Source organism: Hylobates moloch, unplaced genomic scaffold, assembly GCF_009828535.3.
Source record: "Hylobates moloch isolate HMO894 unplaced genomic scaffold, HMol_V3 SCAFFOLD_18, whole genome shotgun sequence".
Taxonomy (NCBI): domain Eukaryota; kingdom Metazoa; phylum Chordata; class Mammalia; order Primates; family Hylobatidae; genus Hylobates; species Hylobates moloch.
In genome coordinates this window covers 6,942,606-6,965,207 of record NW_026652293.1, presented here as the reverse complement: position 1 = coordinate 6,965,207, position 22,602 = coordinate 6,942,606, and the positions used below count along the sequence as shown (strand labels likewise).

Sequence of the window (22,602 nt, the reverse complement as noted above, 5' to 3'; positions counted from 1 at the left end):
ATTCTTGGCCCAGGATTATTGTCAAAGAAGTCATTCTTTAAGCAGCACCAGTGACAGTCAGGGAAGGTGCCTCTGGATGCTGTGAAGAGTCTACAAAGAAGATTCCTGTATTTATTACAACTCTATTTATAATTAATGTCAGTATTTCAACTGAAGTTCTATTTATTCATGAGACTGTAAGTTACATGAAGGCAGCAGAATATTGTGCCCCATGCTTCTTTACCCCTCACAATCCTTGCCACAGTGTGGGGCAGTGGATGGGTGCTTAGTAAGTACTTAATAAGCTGTGGTGTTTTTTTTTTTTTTTTGGCCTGTCTTTGGATTGTTAAAAAACAGAGAGGGATGCTGGGATGTAAAACCGAGCTTTAGAGCATGAAAATCACACTGTCTTCTGATATCTACAGGGACAGAGCATTGGGGTGGGGGTAAGGTGCATCGGTTTGAAAAGTAAATGATAAAATGTGGATTAAACTGCCCAGCACAAAGCAGATCCTCAATAAACATTTCATTTCCCACCCACACTCACCAGCTCACCCCATCATCCCTTTCCCTTGGTGCCCTCCTTTTTTTTTATCGTAGTCATTCTTCCCTAATCCGCCACTTGAGTGTCAAGCTGACCTTCCTGATGGTGGCATTGCATCTGAATGTACTGTCCAATGTGTGATGACATTCCCTGCTAATAAAAGACAACATAACTCAAGTCTGGCAGACTTTCTTCTCTATTTCTGGATGAATGCCCAGTGAGACTGTGCTGTACAGCCGGAAAAGGCCTTCTTCCCACCAGCAAGGCTGTGCATCTAGCCTCAAGGTCTGGCTGAACTTTGTGGTCGACATCAATCTAAAGATACAGCGTGTGACTATAATCTTGTTCCAAAAACCTAGGCAAAGAGCATATGTAGGAGGTGGGATATCTCTTCCGTGACATAAGTGCTATTGCAGAGCCGTGGCCACCCAGGAACTCCTGACTGCTTTCCTTCCCCTCCTTGCTATACATTGTCTGGAACCGGCTAAGAAATGGGGAACATTTGTGAAAGCCAAGAAATGTAATGGTTTTGGATGAATAAAATAGACCAAAGTTAAGTGCACAAATATCAGTGTCAGGCTATGGAAGAAAGATAAAGAGATGACAAATAGTTTTTGGTTTTTTTTTTTAGAGGGAAGATGCTGAGGTCAGGGCACTTATATGCATCGAGTGATGGAGACAGAGTAAAGAGAATTTATGGACATATATGCATATCTCGCTAATAAGTTTGGTTTATCATCACATCAAGACAAATTGCCTTTAGCATAGAACTTGAGATAAGTAGACATTCACTAGCAAGTGCTAACATTTGGATCAGGGCAAAGGCATTTCCAGGAGTGTTTTTATACCAGACCCCTGCCTAGTCCATGGGGCTGAGGCATGTCCACATAACTCAGAGCAAGAGCCTTCTATTTGTGTAAGACCCAACCCTGGGAAGGATGCCCGAGACAATAGCTATGCCTCTGCCCCAGCCTGATGCCATCTGATCTAGAGCCTGGGCAGCAATAACCCTGTGGTCAAAGATACGGAAGAAATGCTCTGAAAATCCCACAGCCTGTTCGATGGCTTGGAAAGGAAGCAAGTGGCATTGGGACAATTGCTCTGCATGCCTACAGCTTACCTGTCAATTACAAGGGGCTGCCAAGGTGTGCAAGAGGGCCTGGGGGCAGAGCCATGCTCAGGGCACAGATAGATGGGGTGGGAGTCGAGATGGGGCATGGGAAGTGATGAGAGCTCTGAGAACACATGAAGCAGGTATTGTACATCAGCAGACAGATGAGACCCCTTGGCACCACAGTCTGAGCCTGGGGTTGGGGGACAGCTGGGGAGTTGTCAGGCAGGAACGTTGATGTAGTCATCTGAATCACTGTCCTCCATCTTGGTGGCAGGCTGGTGGTAGAGGCTCACGTATTCACAGCTGGTCTTCAGAGATGGGGCATGGAGCCAGGGAGATTCAGACACCTGGGGACAATGAAAGAATCATCACTGGATCTGGGTAGGGTGATTTTAACATCTCCCCAGGTGGATTTTCATAGCGGGCAATGGGGCATGGGCATGGGCATGGCTGCTGAGTTCCAGAAGGCAAAGACACAGAGATGGTTCAGCTTCATCAAGTGGAGTAGCCCTGGGGATTTTCAGGGTAGTGCCTCACCTGAGATAACTGGAAAACACTGAGACCTAATGTGGGCAGGAAATGCCTTAAATGGGGCTCAGAGTAAAATCATGTGGCTAAGCATGGGCCTGATAGAGACTCGGCTGCCAGAGGAGTATCCCCTCGGGGATAAGATGCTGTGACTTATGGAATAAATATGCATCTTCTTAGGGAGTTATTCAGAAGTAGAGTGAGTCATCCTCGGCACCTCTCTAAGGGCTCAGAGACGCTTTGATGTGGCGTCGTGACAGTGCATTCCAGGAAGGGGGATGGATGGTGAAGGGGATAAGATGGCAGCCCACATGGAACACTGGTGCTCCTCTTCTCCGGACGGAAACTTCAGGATCATCCACCTTGAAGACAGTCAGTTCTCAGAAGACAGGACTGTGCGAGTGACCCCACGAGGCACAGTTACTATCGAATCCACCGAGGAAGGCCACAAGGGGGATGGTTATGTATTTAAACACAAGCTCTAAGAATTAGACGTCCAGCAGCCTGAATATAGTAGGCATTCAGGAAGTACTCATTGAAAGGAACTTTTATATATTTTGTACTTTACTAAAGAGGGAAGCAGCAGCAGCAGCTTGCTTTGAAAATATGTCTTCCATCAGTCAAGGAAGTAAGAAGCCACAAAGCAGAAAAGAAAAAAAGAGGGAAGTTTGAAAAGAAAAGTAATAGTGAGAGCAAAGAAAACTAAGAAACAAAATTACATGGTCCTGGTATAAATGTCAGTGAGGATGAAACTCAGTCAAGTAATCAATGAAAGACAGGTAATAAGCACATGTCGGTAGCACTCCACTTAGATGATATAAGACCAGTCGAGAAAGACCTGGATCCTAGAACAGCTCAAGATGTCAACCCAAAGCAAATTAACCACACATAACAATAGGAGAAATGATACACAAAGTTGGAGGTGACACAGAGAAAAGAGAGATGATCAAGATAAAGTTTCCAGGGTGAGAAGGAAGGTGGTAACATCTGAGCTTCCTTTAGAGGCCAAAGAAGAGGCTGAGGACAGGGAAGAAGATGAGGCTGAGGATGGGGAAGAGGATGAGGCAGAGGAAATCCTCGATGTATGACACGGGTTTTCGTTTTTGTTAACTTAAACGAACTTTGAAAAAAGTGAGCAAGCCCTTTGTTAGTTTTTCACACAATCTTCTATTATGTTTTAATTAACTTTCTTTGTCTGATAATAGAGATGGTTTTAATTTGCTAAAAAGAAACAAAAATTTATCTTTCACTGCCGGTTATAGTTCATCATTTGAGATTAACTTATTTGGCTCAAGAAATGGAAATGCTCTCCATGGAAGCTATAATAATGAGTCATTAAGCATAGGCACCTTTTTGTAAATTTGTTCCATCAAGATTTTTGCCCCTCATAGTGGCAATGAGAGTTTCAAGTAGAGAGGCAGGGTCAGCTTGGAACGAGGTGCAGGCCCAGGTGAGGGTCTGTGTGGTCACAGGGCAGTTTTAGAGAAAAGGGCTGCTGGAAAGAAGGAGTAGACAGACAGTGTTGCGTCTGTTGTCCCTCCTGGTTGCTGCACCATCCTCTGGAGTCAATGGTCAGTATTCAGGTATCAGGACCTTGTGCACATATTTTCGAAGCAAGCTGCTGCTGCTTCACTCTTTAGTAAAGTACAAAATACATCAAAGTTCCTTTCAATGAGTACTTACTGAATGCCTATTATGTTCGGGCTGCTGAACACTGCCACGCGGGTGTGAACCTTCTCTAGCGGGGGTAGGGAAGGGCAAGCCGGAGAAGCCGGAGGGGACTGCGCAGAACTGCCTCTTGTTGCTGGGTACCACTCTCCTCTTTGTAGCCAGGCCCACGATTGACCAGCTGGGGATTAAATTTCTCAGCCTGCCTTGAAGGGAGGGTCACTACATGGTTAAGTTTCAGCCTCTAGGATGCAAGTGGAAACGGTGGGAAAAGTCAGGGTCACGGGCTTAAGAAGCAGCCTTCTCTTCCTCCCTCCTGTAAGCTGGGACGTGCACACGGTCCTGGTGCCTGAGTACTGACCATGGAGCTGGCAAGACTCCAGAAGCTGGTGCAGCAACCAGACGGAGGGAATTTCAGTCCCGAGACGACCTATTGGCTCACTGGCTCAGGCCACCTGTCTCTGAGCCTTTACTTGGGGAGGGGGAAGTAGGCTTCCACCGTGTGGGCCCTGTCTTTTGGAGTCTGCTGCATTAGCTTAGTCTACACGGGAATTAAACAAGGGTTTTTCTTTTCCCAGGCAGCTGCCGAAGGTGGCGGAGGTGCAGGTCCTGGTACTTGACGATGGAGGCCATCTCCTGGGCCCCCCTGGCGGCCATCGTGGCTAACTAGGTACCGCTAGGCTGGAAGGTGGTGGTCGTACGCTGCGAGGGCATCAACATTTCTGGCAATTTCTACAGAAACAAGTTGAAGTACCTGGCTTTCCCCCGCAAGCGGATGAACACCAACCCTTCGCGAGGTCCCTACCACCTCCTGGCCCCCAGCCGCATCTTCTGGCACTCGTGCGAGGCTTGCTGCCCCACGAGACCAAGTGAGGCCAGGCCCCTCTGGACCGCCTCAAGGTGTTTGACGGCATCCCACCTCCCTATGACAAGAAAAAGCGGATGATGGTTCCTGATGCCTTCAAGGTCGTGCGTCTGAAGTTTACAAGAAAGTTTGCCTATCTGGAGCGCCTGGCTCACGATGGTGGCTGGAAGTACCAGGCAGTGACAGCCACCCTGGAGGAGAAGAGGAAGGAGAAGGCCAAGATCCACTACCGGAAGAAAAAACAGCTCATGAGGCTACGGAAACGGGCCAAGAAGAACGTGGAGAAGAAAACTGACAAATACACAGAGGTCCTCAAGACCCACGGACTCCTGGTCTGAGCCCAATAAAGACTGTTAATTCCTCATGCTTGGCCTGGCCTGCCCTTCCTCCATCGTCGCCCTGGAATGTGCGGGACCCAGGGGCAGCAGCAGTCCGGGTGCCACAGGCAGCCTGGGACATAGGAAGCCGGGAGCAAGGAAAGGGTCTTAGTCACTGCTTTCTGAGGTTACTTGAAAGCACGCAGAGAATTGTGCAGGTGTAATTTATCTATGACCAATAGGAAGAGCAACCAGTTACTATTAGCAAAAGGGAGCCGGAAGACTAATTGGAGGGTCCCTACCTTGTGAATGGGGCGTCTGTTTAACTTTCCGCCTGGTCATATAACTCTGCAGCTGTTAGAATGTGCAAGCGCTTGCAGACAACATGAGCTTGCTGTTGTACAAAGGGTATTTATAGAAGCATAGACTGGGAAGATGTACGACCAAGGGGTTACAGGCATTGCCTGTGCTCCTCACCTGTATTTTGTAATCAGAATCAAATAAATTATTTTTAAAGAAAAAAAAAAACAGGGATTTTTACCACACCCTTTAAAAAAACTTTATTCTGGGTTCTGCGTGTTTTGGACACTGTAGGCTGCTTTAGAGAATAAAAAGCTTTCTCATCTCAATTCTTAAACAAAAATGAATGGATAAAGACTTTCTACCCAACCATCAGTGACCCTGAGTGGAAACGCGAGTTCCCTCCGTCCACTCTAGATTTAAAGATGAATCCTCCTCTCTCAAGGTGTTGAACCCTGTCTACATCTCTCCCAAGTCATCCTCTAGACCAGGCTTAACCGCCTCCAGAGAAGGGTAAATTACCTCCTTTCACCTTCAAGAGTTTACTAGAAAGTTCTCGCGCACAGGAAGGTAGGTAGCTTCCACCTCCCCAGGACCCCCTAGAAATCTAATCTCCTCCAGGAGAAAGCCTTTCACCTAACTGTGGAGCTGCCACCTATCATTCTCTGCTAAGCCAGCTGCACCCAGCACGCAGGTATCCCATGACAACTGCTTGGCTAGAAGCCGCGGAACCAGGTCTTCCACAGTTCCCGGTATTCAACCTCCTGACACCAAACAAGGAGGAAACTAGAACAACTTGTTCCTCCGCTCAGGGTCCAGGAGCTGCTGGGAAACCCGCTATCGGGATCGCGGCGGCGGCGCGGGAAGCCACACTTGGGTCCCCGCCCAGGGCTGGGGCCGCCTAGTCGGGCCGCGGCTGCCAATCAGGGCAGGAGCGGAGCTTACCTGCAGCGGGGCGGGGGGCAACGGCGCTCCGGGGCCTGGAACGGGGGCCTCCCCCTTGCCTGGGGAAGAGCGAGGGCGAGGTGAGGCGGTGGCCGAGGCTCCCGCCCCACCATCATGCTACTGCCCCCAGCTCCACCCCGCCCCACCCCCAGCTCCACCCTGCGGGAAGCCCTGGCACCTAGGAGCGCGCCCCGCTGCGCCCGGCTTTCCCGGAGCCAGCGCACTCTTTCCGCTCCTCCCCGTGGCCCGCCCGGCAGCTCACCTGCAGCGTCCGCTCCACGAGCGCGCCGCGGGCAGGCGCTGTAGATGTTGTTTTGGGAGCGCGGTCGCGGCGACCCGCGGGGCCTCTGGGAGCTCTCCAGGGCGCGCATCCTCACGGCCAGTCGGCGGGCCCGCCTGGAGAGGGCTTCCCCACAAAGCCACAGGAAGAGGGAGGAAAATGGCATCAGAGGCCCGTGCCACCCTCCCCAAACGAAAGGCTGCCTCCTCCCTCGGGCTTGGCAGTGTCTGACCTGGAGATGCTCCAAGCTTGGGGAATGTACGAGGCACGGCCTTGCCCTGTCCGGAAGACCAAAGGGCCCAGGCCGCTCTCCTCCTCAGACCAGTGGCCACCACTTCCCTACACCCCAGGCTGCTCATCAAAAGCTCCCTGAGTTTCCCATGGAAGTTCAAAAGGGGATTCTGAACGCTCTGGGCTCTTTGGGCAGCTCAGCTCTCCCTACCCAAGCCCCCAGCCCAGCTGCTCACCTTTCCTCCTCTCGACAGCTCTTTTCACCACCAGCCCCAGAAGTGCCAGCAGAAAAAGGCCCAGGATGGTCGGGACCAGGATGTGAAATCCTTGGCCTTCCCGCCCAGACTGTGAGCCATAGTCCAATGCTCTGGGGAGGGAAGGAAAGGGAGAGAGGGAGGAAGAGATCATTAAAGGAGGTAGGTTGAGGGCGTGCTCCTGTATAGCCAACGTTTTTGGAGATGGCTTACAGGTTTGTCCTTTTGTTAACAGAATTCATTCCACTCCCCCCTCAAAAAGACTTGCCTATGGAGTCACGAAACTGGAATTCAAATTCATATTCCGCCTTTTACTGGTCGTGTGATCTTGAACGAGTCTCCTAACCTCTCTGAGCCTTATCTCTCCATAAATAGGTATAGTAAAATCTATTTCACAGAACTGTTATGAGGATGAAATAAGAGTGGATATAAGGAATTTAATGCACCTTCCAGTGTTCAGCACCTCAGTTTCTTCACGAGATTATTGCAGATATTGACTGGGCTAGCTCCTTATAATTGTGGGGAAAAGGCTGTTTTTCTCATAGTGCTCCTTCTGCCTAGTTTTCCCCTCAATTTTCTCTGCATATTGAAATCTTACTTCTCTTAAAGGACATTGTGTAAGTCCTCTTTTCTTCCTAATTATGGTAAGCCAGATTTGTGTGTGTGTGTGTGTGTGTGTGTGTGTGTGTGTGTGTGTGAGCTTTGGGTTTCCAATTCTGTGGTCATGCCTGTTTCAGACTTTATCACAGTATGACTTATGTTAGTAAGATCTGGATATTGCATATTGTCATCTTCTTATATCTTCAGGACATAGCACAATGCCTACCACATAGTAGAGAATAAGAAAATGCTGGTTGGACTTGATGTTTTCCCTACCAATAGGTAGGAATCAAGAGTCCTGGTTCTATCTGAAACCACTTGGTTCTCATGGCCCCAGTTTCTCTTACCTATAGAATCCAAATGATTTTGGAGGCCCTCTTTCTCACTACCACCTTTGTCTTTGCTTATGCAAAACCAATTTTGATTATTATAGGGGCTTTTTTTTGGAGTCTGCTATAATGCTTCTCCTTAGTGGTATATTGCAGTACTTCCTTGGACTGCACCTCAGCCTTTAGACTGGTGCTGTCCAGGAGAAACGTGAGTCACATACGTAATTTTAAATTTCCTAGTAGCCACATTAAAACAGTAACAAGAAATGGGTGAAAGTAATTTTATATTACTAGTTTAATAGTTAATTGTATTTTTATTCTCATTTAGTTCTTCCCCATAAAAATAGATCTGAATGAATCTAAGTGACCGGAAGAGCTGGGTCTCACTTCTTTCTACAGGATCAATGCTGGGGCATTGACAAGTGTGTTTTTGTTAAAGGAACTAATGAGTTAGTGAGCTGTACTCATAGGTGGTATATTTCGCAGTGGCCTAGAGACAAAGCCAAGGAGGGTGTCTAATAATGGACATTGCAGTGGGTTTCACTGGATCTCTTAATTCTAGCCTAACTCTAGATCCTGGACAGTGGTCTCTTACCTCTGCCTGTGCAGCCTGGTGTGGTGGTTGTAGCTGGGCGTCTGGGGCTTGATCAGCCCCTCCAGAGCTGAGATTTTTGACGCTGTAGTGGATGGCAGGAAGGTTGGGGGCTTGTCACCTGCTACTGAAGATGCTCTGGACACTCGAGGGCGGTGGGTGATTTGGGTGGTGGGGGAGGAGTGGTGGACTGGAGGGACCTTGGTCCTTTGAGCTGGTGTGGTAACTGCAGGAGGTAGCAGGAAAAAGTGATGCTCCTTTTATAACTCTATTCTCCAACAGGATTAGGTCACCACCTCTTTCCACAACATATCCTTCCCTTTTATGCAGACTACTTTTATTCTTGCAGTCCTTAGGGCCTAAAATCCTTTTTAACATGCCATCTAGGCCTAGTCAATTCCAAGTATATTTGCTTCAAATACCATTTCTTCCAGGAAGCCTTCCCTGACTTCCCAGGTAGAAGAGCTTGCCTCTCTCTGAGCAGGGAGAAAACCTTTTTTTGTAGTTCTACTCCCACTCTGCCTTGTGCTGTATTTGTGTGCTAATCTGTTCTTCCCCATCTCACACCTATCAGTCACAACCTTGGCTACATGATCTGTTCAATTACACTATCCCTCTTGGCTCTTAGCAGGGTTACCTAGTGTAATAATGTTCAATTAATGTGTCGACCTCATAGGCATATGGGATAATATGATGGAAATATTGCATGCCAAAATGCATTTAAAACTGGATGATTATATCAAAATGTAAAGGTATCATTAGTATGAACATCCTTAATCTTTTAGTTGCACAATAGAGTTAAAATCATTAGATGCCAGCAGGTAGAAGACAGCCCTACGGGAAGCACGAGACATGATGATCTCCAGCTGGGAAATGTCTGCCCAGTCTTGGTTCTGCAGTCATTCATAAAAAAAGCTAGATTTTGTGAGTGGAGCACAAACATCATTGCTTGTGGTGCCACCTGGTGGTAATATGTAAGTTCTGCAGCTAGGACTAGGTGACCTGACTGTCGGACAGGCTTGAAGGACATGGACAGTAGATCTCAGGCAGATATGTACCCTCTCCAAAGGCAGGGAATACACACCTAAGACTCAGCTCAGCTCTGCCAGCCACTCTATGAACTGAACATAGACCCCCTCCTCCATTTTCACACTGCCACAGCATCTCACCCACCTCTCCTACCCTTGCTATGGTGAACTGACCTCTGGTTACGAATTTGGAAGAACTGGTATATGCAGGCATCTGGAACAAATAGGGCAGATGAAACCATTTTGGAGTCTTAGACATTGGCTGCTCTTCCCATGATGGCTCGTATTCTATTGGAAGGAAGAGGAATATGTTGGTGGTCTCTAGGAGGAGACTGAGGCTTGGGTGTAAACTGAAGCTAATTCAGCCAAGTGGATGACTGTGAGGGGATGAGGGCAGGGTCCACTGAAAGAAGCAGAAAAGGAGCTGGGTTGGGGGCTTCCCTGGAGGAAATACTGGTTCCCCCAGTCCAGTCAACATTCCCTGCAAAATCAGCAAAGGTCGTTGGGATTCTAGGCTGTTGAATTACTGCTGCATATGTGTGGGGAACTCAGAGGAGGAAAGCAGAAAGGCGGGATTCCAGAGAAATAAAGGATCAGGTCATAGAGTAATAAGATTGGCCTATAAATGTGGCTGGATAAATTAGTGTCTTTCCTTTATTTCTCATGGGACAATTATGTAGGATAGTTATTTCCTTTTGCTTCCAATTTCCTCCATCTCAGAGCCTCTCCTCAATCTCAAGCCTCCACTCCCCTCATGCCCTGGGTAGGGTGAACAGTACAAAGAGAGCACCTATCTTGTTCCTTTCATCCATGTTGGGTAGAAAATCCTGTGGACCATGAAGTTAATTGACTATGAGGTTTCATATGGATCTCAATCATTATGTGGCTTATATGGCAACAGTGTAAGAGTCTAGGGGACGGTTACAGTTAGATGGCTGTCCCAATCTTCTCAAGTGGAAACATTTTCTGGGTAGTCTGAGCCTCCAATCAGCAGAGGAACCTACCACTGTGGACATTCAGGGTGACTTTCTTGGTCTTTCCCCGGTCTGTGTTCATGCCTGCTCCACAGGCGTAGACTCCGCTGTCACTTTCGGTCAGCTGTGTTACCTCCACTAGGAACAGATTCTTGTGTGGGCGTTGCTTCAGAGTGACCCGGCCCTTGTATTCTGCCTTGATGAAGTTGGTGGTGGATACCACGGTACCGCATGTTCCAGATCCAGCCATCCGGCACAGATACATCCTCACATGCATTTCAGGAAGTGGGCACTTGATGGTAACTGATCCGCCCAGCTCCCCCTCTACGTTTACTTCTGGGAGGATCCTCAGGGCCCCTGATACTGCAGGGAGAGGAGATTAATGCAGAGGGAGCCCCATCTCTAGCTGTATCCCAGCCCCATCTACTTCCCAGCTCCAGCTGTCTCTCCAACCCTAGCCCAGGCCCCAGCCCAACCTCACATTCATCCCGAGATCCAGCCCTGTCCCCATTGTTAGCCTGGCCTCAGCCTGTCCTTAGCCACAGGCTTATCCTCATTTCTTTTTTCTTTTCCTTTTCTTTTATTTTCCTTTCCTTTTCTCTCTTTCTTTCTTTCTTTCTTTCTTCTTTCTTTCTTTCTTTTCTTTCTTTCTTTCCCTCCCTTCCTTCCTTCATTCCTTCCCTCCTTCCTCTCTTTCTCTCTTTCTCTCTTTCTTTTTCTTTCTTTCTCTTTCTTTCTTTCTTTCCCTTCCTCCCTTCCTTCCTTCTCTCTTCTTTCTTTCTTTCTTTCTTTCTTTCTTTCTTTCCCTTCCTTCCTTCCTCCCTCTTTCTCTCTCTCCTTTCTTTCTTTCTTTTCTTTCTTTCTTTTCCTTCCTTCCTTCCTCTCTCTTTTCTCTCTTTCTCTTTCTTTCTTTCTTTTTTCTTTCTTTCTTTCCCTTCCTTCCTTCCTTCCTCTCTCTTTTCTCTCTTTCTCTTTCTTTCTTTCCCTCCCTCCCTCCCTTCCTTCCTCTCTCCTTTCTTTCTTTCTTTCTTTCTTTCCTTCCTTCCTTCCTTCCTTCCTTTTCTTTTTTTTTTTTTTAATAGGATCTCACTCTGTTACGCAGGCTGGAGAGAGCGGTGGTGTGATCATGACTCACTACAGCCTCAGCCTCCTGGGCTCAAGCAATCCTCCCAGCTTAGCCTCCCAAGTAGCAGGGACTACAGGTGCATGCTGCCATACCTGGCTAATTTTTGTCTTTTTTGTAGAGATGGGGTTTTCATTATGTTGCCCAAGCTGGTCTTGAACTCATGGCCTCAAGTGATCTGCCTGCCTCGGCCTCCCAAAGTGCTGGGACTGAGCCACCATGCCCAATGCTTATTCTCGTTTCTACCCTTAGTCTCAACTTCAGCCTTGTCCCATCCCCAACCCTATTCACAACCTCAGGCCAGCTCTATGTTCACCCCCAATCCTATGCCCTAGCGTTACCTTAATTTAACCCCCAGCTTTGGCCTCACCACCAAATCCAAACCCATAAGGACCCAGACACTAAACCTTTGAGATGATAATCAAAAGTATATCACCCACTCCAAAGAGACATAATATGCCTCAGGTGACCCCAAACAGCATACAGCCCCCATGTGACCTCAGTGTGGTGCTGGGAGCATGGTGCGGTTATGTTGCAACAGGTTTTCCTTTCCAGTTTGGTGTCGCTCAGGCGCATCCATCCAGCCATTCATCCACAGCTCTATTTATTAAATCATTCAACAAGCATTTATTGAATGCCTTTCCTGTGACAGTAAACCAGCCGGCATCCTTCCCTCAGCCACAAATCATTTAGTGAGCGATACCAATCAATGGCCAGTGAGCAGTGTAATACATCCCATGAGAGAGATTGCACAGGGTTCCCTGGAAGGAGCAAACCCGGGCACCTGATGTAGGCTGTTGCAGGGGGTGGTGTGGTCGGAGGAAGGCTTTCTGGAATAAGCAATGTCTGAGTTGTGATCTGAAGGAATGGGTATGGAGGGCAACTGAGAGAGTGACGATGCTCATGATGGAGGCAGGGGACATAGGGGAAGTGAGGGTGTGTGTGCATGTGTGCATAGGTGTGCACACACTGTATGTGTGCTGGGGAGGGATAAAAGATGTGGTTCATGAGTCCCTGACATCATAAAGCTTATGCTTTGAGTGAGAGAGGTCAGGTCTAATGCACTTGAGCCAGCTACAGAAGAGGGTAAGGCCATGTCTGATTAATTGCCAACTAAGTGGATCCCATAAGTGTCTGCATATTTCTGGGAAGAAAATTCATAGGGTAAAGTGTGTGTGTATGGTGAGGTGGGGCTGGAAGGCTGAAGTGGGGAGAAGAGATTCTTCCAAATAGCCAGAACAGTCCCCTAACAGTCCGGGATATGAGAGAGAACATAGCATGTCCATGGACGGGAGACATTTGCAAACGTACTGAGATTTATCCACAGGGCACACATTAAGAAGAGCACTAGCGAGTTTAGTCAAACAAGAGTCAGGGATAGCTTAGGAAAGAGGTGGGGCTTGAGGCTTTGGGATAAAGACATTCTGGGCAAAGAGAAGAATTCTGACAATGGTAGAGAGGTAAAAACAATCACGGGAGGGGAAAAGGGGGTCGGGGCGGGTGGGGAGGGTTGGAGAGGGAGGACGTACAGGAGCACGTTGAGATCTAAAAGTGTAGCTGATGTAAACGTGGTAGGGACAGGCAGATGGACCAGCCAAAGCCACGAGTTCTGACATGGAAACCCTCACATGAAAAACCGAGCACTGCTTTAAACCCACTGGAAATTGAGTCATGAGGTAGCTTCATAACTAGACATTGCAATGGAAAGGTGACCTGTCACAAAGTGTCAATCAACAGACAAAGACCCAATCAAAGGAAGATCTGGAGGAATCACCTGGTGCATCCAGACAGCCCCCACCTGTGTGGAAAGTTGAACGCCGAGGGTGGAAGCACATGGAAGTATTCAAATGAGACTAACCCAGCCAGGAAGGGGGTGTGAACGCCACTTTCCCAAGAGCAAGACGGTACAAAATGGGAAGGGGGAAGATAGCAGAGATGGGGTCATCACCTATGTAGCAACCTCCAGCAGCCTCAGGCCGCCCAGGGTTGAGCTTTCGGTAAATCCCTGGCTTGCCTGTTCAGCTCCTTGTGCAGACCCTGGATGGATGAAGTGCAAGGAAACCTGCTGGCTATGCTGAGCTCTGGTCCACAAGGAAGCAGCAGTTGGCGATGTGAAAATGACCAGACCCCAGGAAAAAGGAACTAGTTCTCCTCAAGTTCATGGTAGCTTCTAACCTATTCCCAAGACTTAGTAAAGCAGATTTTGAAAACAGAGAAAAGACAGATATAAGCTACTGGTTTAGATATCTAAAGTAGCACAGTGTGCATGAGACTCATCTGAGGAGAATGGCTACAATGCAGATGACCTGGTCCCATGCTTAGGAAAGTTGACTACATCTGTCTAGGGCATGGTCTAGAAATACGTGTTTTTAAACAGGTGTCCCAGGTACTCTTGCATTTCTGCAATCATGGGCTATATAACGTTTACAAATGATTCTGGGGAAGAAAGGGAGGAATGAGAGAAGGCATCGAAAGGAACCAACCTGTTCAATAGTAGTATTTTTGAGAGGCTGCTAAGTAAGTGACATTAATCTCTAAATTGGTGACTTGATTTTCAGTGATTATGGTAGGGAAGAGGGAGATATGTGGCTTAAAGAATCACTCTCAATATATAAATGGATGTAAATACATGATTCGAAAATGGGAAAAAATTTTCACCATACAAAATAAGGTCAAGGTCCATAGGTCCTTGGTGGCTGGGGAGCTCTGGAGAGGGACTCCGGCACCCACTTAGGGGTGATTTTCCGGGTGGAAGTGCAGATGAGGACCTAGTCAACTCAAATAAGAGCAGATCTCAGGAAGAGGAGAGCTGGCCTGTGATTTTTATGTTTATCAAACAGGGCATGGATTTTTTTTTGAAGGATGAGAAACATCCCACTCAGCTTCTTATTTCCAAATATAGTAACCTGGGTGTGTCCAGGCCTGCAGCCTGTCACAACAAATGAAGTGTCCACCTCCTTTCAAAGGCCAGCCCCTCCACCTGTATCCTGAGTCCATCATTCTCACCTGTTTTAGAATGTCTTGTCTGCAATGATCCTGTTTCTTTCTCTGGCTATTGGAGAAAAACGGCCTTCTCATCTAGCATTGCCATAGCTTACACACATGTCCTGCTATTGCCCATCTTTTCTTCTTCTTTGTTTAAGAGAGGGTCTTTCTCTGTCACCCAGGCTGGGGTGCAGTGGCACAATCTTGGCTCACTGCAGCCTCCACTTCCTGGGCTCAGTTGAGGCTCCCATTTCAGCCTCCTGAGTAGCTGGGATTACAGGCGCCTGCCACCATGCGTGGCAAATTTTTTTTTATTTTATTTTTTTTTAGAGATGGGCTTTCACCATGTTGCCTAGGCTGGTCTTGAATCCCAGGCTCAAAAGATCCACCCACTTCGGCCTCCCAAAGTGTTGGGATTACAGGCGTGAGCCTCTGTGCCTAGCTTTGCCCATCTTTAAAAACCCCTCAGTTGACCTTTGCCTCCCCTTCACCTGCCAACACACCTCTTTATTCTCTTTCTCAAATCAGTCATCAAATTCGCTAAATCAGATTCACTTCCATACCTCCCAATTTCTCCTCAATCCACTCCTATCACAATTTTGTGTCCAGTATTCCACTGAAACTGCTCTTGTCGAGTCACTGAAATTCTCCTGTTGCCACATGTAATGGTCGCCTCTTTGTCTTCATTTCCCCTCATCCTCTCAGCGGTGGTTGACAGAATGCAACCGGCCCAGCTTGAAACACACCCTTGGTGTGGCTTCCCCAGTGCACACTCTCAACGGTGGCTCCCTGTCAGCCTGTGTTCTTCCTCTCCTTCTCTCCCACCTCTCCATCCTGGGCTAGCCCAGGGACTGTGCCTTGGACTTCTTCTTTTCTCTGTCCTCCCTCCCTCTCTCCCCTCACTCGCTCATTGACTCCCATGGCTTTTAAGGCTAGTGCTATAGATTCCACCAAAATGTGATCTCCAGTCTTCCTCTGAGCCCCAGACTTGCTCTGACATCTCCACTTGGACCCTACCTGAATGTGTAAGATCTATGCCAAACTTAGGACAGCTGAGAAAGAGCTGATTTCTCTTCCAAAACCTGACCTTCACATACTCTTCCAATGACCCCATCATCCACCCATCTGCTGAAGCCTAGAACTCATCTTCATGTTAAAGAATCAAGAATAAATTTTAAATATGTGTGTGTATGTGTGTGTGTGTGTGCGTGACTGTGTATGCTGGGTCCCAGCAACAAATGTATGTATGCATGTATGTATGCATGTATGTATGTATGTATGTATGTATGTATTATTATTATTAGTCAAGGTAGAAAGGTTTGAAAGCTCACACTGCATGACACTGCCTTGCTTTATTATAGAGCTCTACACAGGGCTCCAGGCAAAGTGGTCTACAGTTTGTGCCTCATGCACTGGGCCCTAGGGAGACCCACCCCAGCATTTGCAGGACCTGGAGTAGGAGTACAAATTAAGGCCCAAATATTTTTAAGTTATAAATCAAGCTAATGACTGTTAAATAAAATTCGCTTTATTTCCCTAGCTTCACTAATGCACCCTCCTTGGATGTCCACTCTACTCCGTGGCCATGCAGGGAAAACAACCCCAAGCTTCCTGCCCCCAGCCTCTGCCCACCTTCCTTCTCATCCCTTCCTCCTGCCCACAGCACAAGGGTCCTGGTATATACATAGTAGATACCCCAGCTTGCAAGTACAGTCTTTGTCTACCCCCACCTTCTTCCCAAATAGCCACCCATGGCCACCTTTTATAGGCCAGGGGTCAACATCAAGAGGAAGACCCAGGATAGAAGCTTGCACCATCACTGAAAGGGGACCCAGAGTCATGTGGACAGGGAATTCTAGTTCTAAAAGAGAGAGTTTGGGTAGGGCATGGTGGCTCAGGCCTGTAATCCCAGCACTTTGGGAGGCTGAGGCAGGCTGATCACTTGAGTCCAAGAGTTTGAGACCAGCCTGGGCAACATGGTGAGACCCTATCTCTATTAAAAATACAAAAATTAGCCAGGAGTGGTGGCATGTGCCTGTAGTCCCAGCTACTCAGGAGGCTGAGGTGGGAGGATCACTTGAGTCTGGGAAGTTGAGGTTGCAGTGAGCCGTGATCACACCACTGCACTCCAGCCTGTGTGACGGGTGTGAAATCCTGTCTCAAAAAAAAAGTGGGGTTGGGTGTGGGCTTGGGGCGTGTGCATCCCCCTGGCCTGCAAACTGCTCACCCTGTGGGTATGGACATGAGTGGAGAAGGATGGGGCCCACAGTAGGATCCCTTTTGGCCCAGCTAGAATGAGGGTACTTCTCAAGACAGACCGAAGTGGTGCAATTTGACAACCCTTCATTCCTTTAGGTCTTCTACTCCCCACCAAATCCCCTCTTCCTCTTCAGGCCTAAGTTTAGTTAACCATCCACCATGCCCTCCTATGTCCTACTACCTCTCACAGTGTTTGATGTTTCATGTAAACTCCATTCCGTCGGACTTTTAGAGATTTTCAATCTTCAGCTCAACAAATATCTGAGTTTCTTTCATACTCAAGACATCGCAAAGAAAGCAAACATCAATAGGAAGCCATTTTAACCCACAAGGAACTTATCACTGAATAAACCAAATTAAGATGGACACACGTTGAACATAATACAAGGCAGCTATTGGGCTTAGAAGAGGGGGCTCAGGAATGTCTACAATAAGGAGGTGAAGTTTGAGATGGACTTTGAAGAGCCCATAAAAAGTGAAGGTGGCCAGATGCAGTGGCTCAAGCCTGTAATCCCAGCACTTTGGGAGGCCGAGGCGGGTAGATCATCTGAGGTCAGGAGTTCAAGACCAGCCTGGCCAACATGGCGAAACCCTGTCTCTACTAAAAATATAAAATTTAGCCAGGCACGATGGCGCGCACCTGTAATCCCAGCTACTTGGGAAGCTGAGGCAGGAGAATTGCTTGAACCCAGGAGGCGGAGGTTGCAGTGTGGTGAGATTGTGCCACTGCACTCCAGCTGGGGCGACAGAGCGAGACTCCATCTCAAAAAAAAAAAAAAAGGTGAAGGTAAGAGCAAGGATGTTCCTGGCAGAAGGCACAGCATGGGCAAAGGCATGGTGTCAGGAGTGTGTGACTTGTGTTCAAGGAGGAGTCCTGTTGGCCAGAGGTTAGGAAAGTGTTGGGGAGTATGGTTGGCTCAGAGTATGAAAGGGGGTACAGGGAGGAGGGTATATTGACTTCAGTAGGCAGTAGGAGTCATTAGAGGTTCTTGGGAGAGGTAATCCGGTGATTAGAAGTCAAGTTTAAGAAAATTAATCTGGCACTGCAGGTATCCTGAGTTAGAGAAAGTGGGAAAGATACTTAAGAGGGGATTGTGTGTTCTTTTCCTGTCCATTTCCTCTGCTACCTTCCTAGTATCAATTGCTGCTGCTTCTTATCCCAGTAGACATGGATCTAGAAACTGCAATGATTCGGCCATTGACTGGATGAAGGTCTGAATGAGGATACATGGGAAGAGGTGGTAATTAGCCATTCTGGCATTTTGTGGCTGATGATCAGAGATACTTCAGACAGGTGAAATAGCTGGTTTGGATGGTGATCAATGAGGAATTTGAGGTAAGGTTAGGCAGTTTACATTTCAAATCTTGGTGGAATATTGAAGTAGGGGTTGCCCAGGAGACAGTTGTAAATTGAGATATGGAATTCAGGAAATAGATTAGAACTACTGAACGGATTACAGAATTTTCATTTAGGGTTGAAAGCTGGAAAATCGGGACTGAAAAAGATCTATAGAAAGAGCGTAGAGGTAAGAAGAAAGAAGTACGGAGACGCTTGCTTTAAGATCCCATATTAATAGGCTAATATGTTTAGGAGAGATGACACCTTCAGCTCTTAAGAGTTAACACCTGGCTGGGCACAGTGGTTCGCACCTGTAATCCCAGTGCTTTGTGAAGCTGAGCCAGGAGGATCACTTAAGGCTACAAGTTCAAGACCATCCTGGGCAACACAGCAAGACCCCATCTCTACAAAAAAATTAAAAATTAGCTGGGCATGATGGCATGCACTTGCAGTCCCAGCTACTAGAGAGTCTGGGGTGGCAGGATCACTCAAGCCCAGGAGTACGAGACTGCAGTGAGCCGTGATCACACCACTGCACTCCAGCCTGGGTGATAGAGTTAACACCTGACTGAAACAGGAGAGTGTCTGGAGTGGAGAAAGGAGCATTAGCATGGAGTGGGGAGAGCATCCAACACCTCACGTGGTCTTCATTCTTGTCCTGCCCTAGGTGTTGGTTTGCAACTGAATCCATCCAGAAACATCAGAGCTAGAGCTACCAGGCAATTCTTCTACTTGTGGCCAATTCAAGCCTCATTCAGAGGTCTGAAGTGTTTCCCCACAGTACTTACTTGGCAGGAAGTAAAGTGGCCAAAGCCAGAAGTCCATTGTTCCTTCTAGAGTGCAAGGTCCATCCAAGAGCCCCTAGAGAGGGGGACGGAGACACGCTGCTTACTCAGGAACCCTTCACAATCTGGAGCTGGAAAGAGATTTCTAGCCCCCTCGAGGAACAAAGCTTGACAATGAGGAAATGACAACTTGCCTTGTTTGCTAACTATTCTTAGGCTAAAAAGAGAGTGCTGACAAACCACAGCGGAAGTCAGGAGCTGAGAAAACATGTTGTGTGGAGTAAGAAAGGGTCACCCTGTTCAAAAGGCATCTAAGAAGTTCCTCCAGACTATTAGCAGTGACCAGGCCTGATATTCCTTTGTCTTGGTGCTTTTTCTTAGCAGGGCCTCCCGTGCTTTACGTATACTCATTGGCTTCCGTGCTGGGGTCATTTGCTTTCATTCTGTCTTCGGGATAAAAGAGCCTTATCACCAATTTTCCCCGCCTGAGAAAGGCTATATGGGCAGACGCTTGGGCCTGAAGTCAGAAAATGCCGACTGTAGTCCTTACCAGTCACCAGTTAACTCATCTTTACAAACGTTTTTGAGCACCTACTATGTGGGGATACTAACTATGGACTTTGAGCAATCCATTACTTTTCTCTGAGCCTGAATTTCTTCATTTAGGAAATAAATGAAGCTGGGACTAGATGATCCCTGGCATTCCCTCCTGTAGAACATAGTTCCTGGGGACTTCACCGTAGCTCCCCAGCACCTCAGCCATCCCTCACACTTCAACTCCCCCAAGTGTCCCAAGGTGCTGCCCTGTGGCAAGGGCTCAGGCTTCTGTCCAGTGACCAACAAGGCAATGCCGGAACTGGGGTGTGACAGGTCATGCAGCCACTTTGCCTGAAGTCACGGCACCCTGGTAGAGCCCTCCTTCAGGACCCCAAGGGCCCAAGGGTAAGGCCCATGACTGATGGAGAGAGATGCTGAGGCCACAGGGCATCTTGGGAAGAGTTTTGGATGCAAGTCAGAAGACCTCAGGTCTTGTCCTGGCTTGGCACTTTCTAGCTTTGGGCAAATTTTCCTGGGCCTCGGTTTTTTCCTTGATAAAGTAGGGATTGCCCCTACCCTGCCCACCTCACATGGCTTTTCTGAGGCCCAGCAGAACTCACAGGCATGGAAGTGCTTTAAGAAGCCTTCACTGTGAGCTGCTCAGGGGTATTACTTATGAGGGCATTCTCAGGGCTCTGTTCCTGGAAGTTTCATCCCTGGAGGTCAGTTCTCAGGGCCCCAACTCCAGGTGCAAGGACCTCTTGTGCCCCTGGAGGATCCGGGCTATACTCATACTGTTTCTGGGGGGATGTGACTGACAGAGCCGGGCTCCACAGTGGTCGTGTCAGCGACTCCCCGCTCGCCCCCACACAGCAGGTTTGTCACATGTTCTCTAAAACAACAACATCCGCGGTGGAAGTTGAATGTGACGCTCAGAGCAGGTGCAGAGGAAGTGTGTGGGGGGGTGGGCAGCCTGCCCTGCCCCATCCCTATCTGAATCTCCCCTGGCCCAGAGCAGTTGTGGTTGTGATGTCCTCCAGCCCCGAAATGGGCCAAGATGGCAGAGGGAAGCCTCGGGCCTCTCCTTAGTGCCAGAGCTCCCAGCTGGGATCAGCCTCACCCTTACCTACTTAGCGGGCTCTTCCCAATGCCCCAGAGCTGTCACACAGCTAGGCTCCACCATGCGCTGGGCTTGAGGCCTGGGGCTGTCTTGGAGAGACAGAGAAGGAGAATATGAGTGAATGAACATGATGTGTGTGGGGGCAAGAGTGTGTGAGTATGAATGTATGTGTGAATGAATGTGTGAGCGTGTGATGTGTGTTGTATGACTCTGATGTTTGAGCGTGTGAAGTATGTGTGGTGTGTGACTGAGGTGTGGTGTGTGAAGGTGCAATGTGTGTTGTGTGATACGTGTGTGGTGTGTGTGTGGTGTGTGGCTACAGTGTGAGTGTGTGTAGTGAATGTGAACATGTAGTGTGTGGCTATGAGAGTGTGAGTGTGTTATGTGTAGTGTGTCTATGTGAATGTGTGATGTGTGGCTATGAGTGTGTATGTGCTGTGTAGTATGTGTGTGAATGTAGGGTGTGTGACTGTGTGTGATGTGTGTACTGTGTGTGTGTGTGAATGTGTGGTGTGTGGCTGTCAGTCTGTGAGTGAGCCCTGTGCATAGTATGTGAGTGTGTGAATGTGTGGTGTGTGGCTGAGTGTGTGCTGTGTGTAATGTGTGTGAATGTGTGGTGTGTGGCTATGAGCGCCCTGTGTGGAGTGTGTGAGTGTGAATGTGTGGTGTGTGGCTATGAATGAGTGTGTGCTATGTGGAGTGTGTGGGTGTATGAATGTGATACATCAACAAAAACTTGGATTTTAGAATATTCGTGTCCCCTTATCTATGACAAAAATTTTTGGCTCTAATGTGGTCAGGCTATGAGTGTGAGTGTGTGCTGTGTGTAGTGTGTGAGTGTGAATGTGTGGTGTGTGGTGTGTGGCTATGAGTACGTGAGTGTGTGTTGTGTGGAGTGTGTGAGTGTGAATTGTAGTGTGTGGCTATGAGTGTGTGTGTGTGGTGTGTGGCTATGAGTGTGTGAGTGTGAATGTGGTGTGTGTCTATGAATATGTGTTTGTGCTGTGTGTAGTGTGTGAGTGTGAATGTGGTGTGTGGCTATGAGTATGTGAGTGTGTGCCATGTGGACTGTGTGACTGTGTGAATGTGAATGCCGATATATCGGCAAAAACTTGAATTTTAAAATACTAATGTCCCTGTATTTAGGACAAAGAGTTTTGGCTCTAGTGTGGCTATGAGTACGAGTGTGTGCCGTGTGTCGTATGTAAGTGTGAATGTGTGGTGTGTGGCTGAGTGTGTGAGTGTGTGCCGTGTGGCATGTGTGAGTGTGATATATCAGCAAAACTTGGATTTTAAAATACTAACGTCCCTGTATTTAGGACAAAGATTTTTGGCTCTAGTGTGGCTATGAGTATGAGTGTGCACTGTGTGTCATATGTAAGTGTGAATGTGTGGTGTATGGTTATGAGTGCATGAGTGTGAATGTGTGGTGTGTGGCTATGAGTGTGTGTGAATGTGTGGTGTGTGGCTGTGTGTGTGCTCTGTGGAGTGTGTGATCACGAGTGTGTGTAAATGTGTGGTGTGTGGCTAGGAGTGTGTGTGTGCTCTGTGTTGTGTGTGTGGTATGTGGTTATGAGTGTGTGAGTGTCAGTGTGTGGCTATGAGTGTGTGTGTGTGCTCTGTCTAGTGTGTGAGTGTGTGATGTGTGGTTATGTGTGTGTGTGTGGTGTGTGTCCATGAGTATGTGTGTGCTCTGTGTAGTGTGTGGGGTGTCTGAGTGTGTGTGTGATGTGTGGCTATGAGTGTGTGCTCTGTGGAGTGTGTGAGTGTGTGGTGTGTGGCTATGAGTGTGTGTGCTCTGTCTAGTGTGTGTGTGGTGTGTGGTTATGTGTGTGTGATTGTGTGTGTGGTGTGTGTCCATGAGTGTGTGTGTGCTCTGTGGAGTGTGTGTGTGGTGTGTGGCTAT

General features: G+C 48.0%; 1 protein-coding gene and 1 pseudogene across 3 annotated transcripts; one reads left to right on the top strand and one right to left on the bottom strand.

Moving 5' to 3' along the window:
- Positions 1-144: 144 nt before the first annotated feature.
- FCMR (Fc mu receptor) lies at positions 145-19,179 on the bottom strand. Of its 3 annotated transcripts, XM_032136645.2 has the most exons (8): positions 19,043-19,179; positions 10,579-10,911; positions 9,749-9,862; positions 8,550-8,772; positions 7,008-7,138; positions 6,523-6,666; positions 6,261-6,319; positions 145-1,984 (listed from the first exon to the last, which is right to left on the bottom strand). In XM_032136645.2, exons 1-8 carry the CDS (start codon positions 19,077-19,079, stop codon positions 1,856-1,858), a joined length of 1,170 nt encoding a protein of 389 aa, XP_031992536.1. In that variant the 5' UTR covers positions 19,080-19,179; the 3' UTR covers positions 145-1,855. The 3 variants fall into 3 exon arrangements, with proteins under 3 accessions (XP_031992536.1, XP_031992537.1, XP_031992540.1); XM_032136646.2 differs by lacking the exon at positions 6,261-6,319; XM_032136649.2 differs by lacking the exon at positions 19,043-19,179 and having other exon boundaries at positions 10,682-10,781.
- Positions 2,465-5,036, top strand: LOC116457622 (large ribosomal subunit protein uL13-like; annotated as a pseudogene).
- Positions 19,180-22,602: the final 3,423 nt, after the last annotated feature.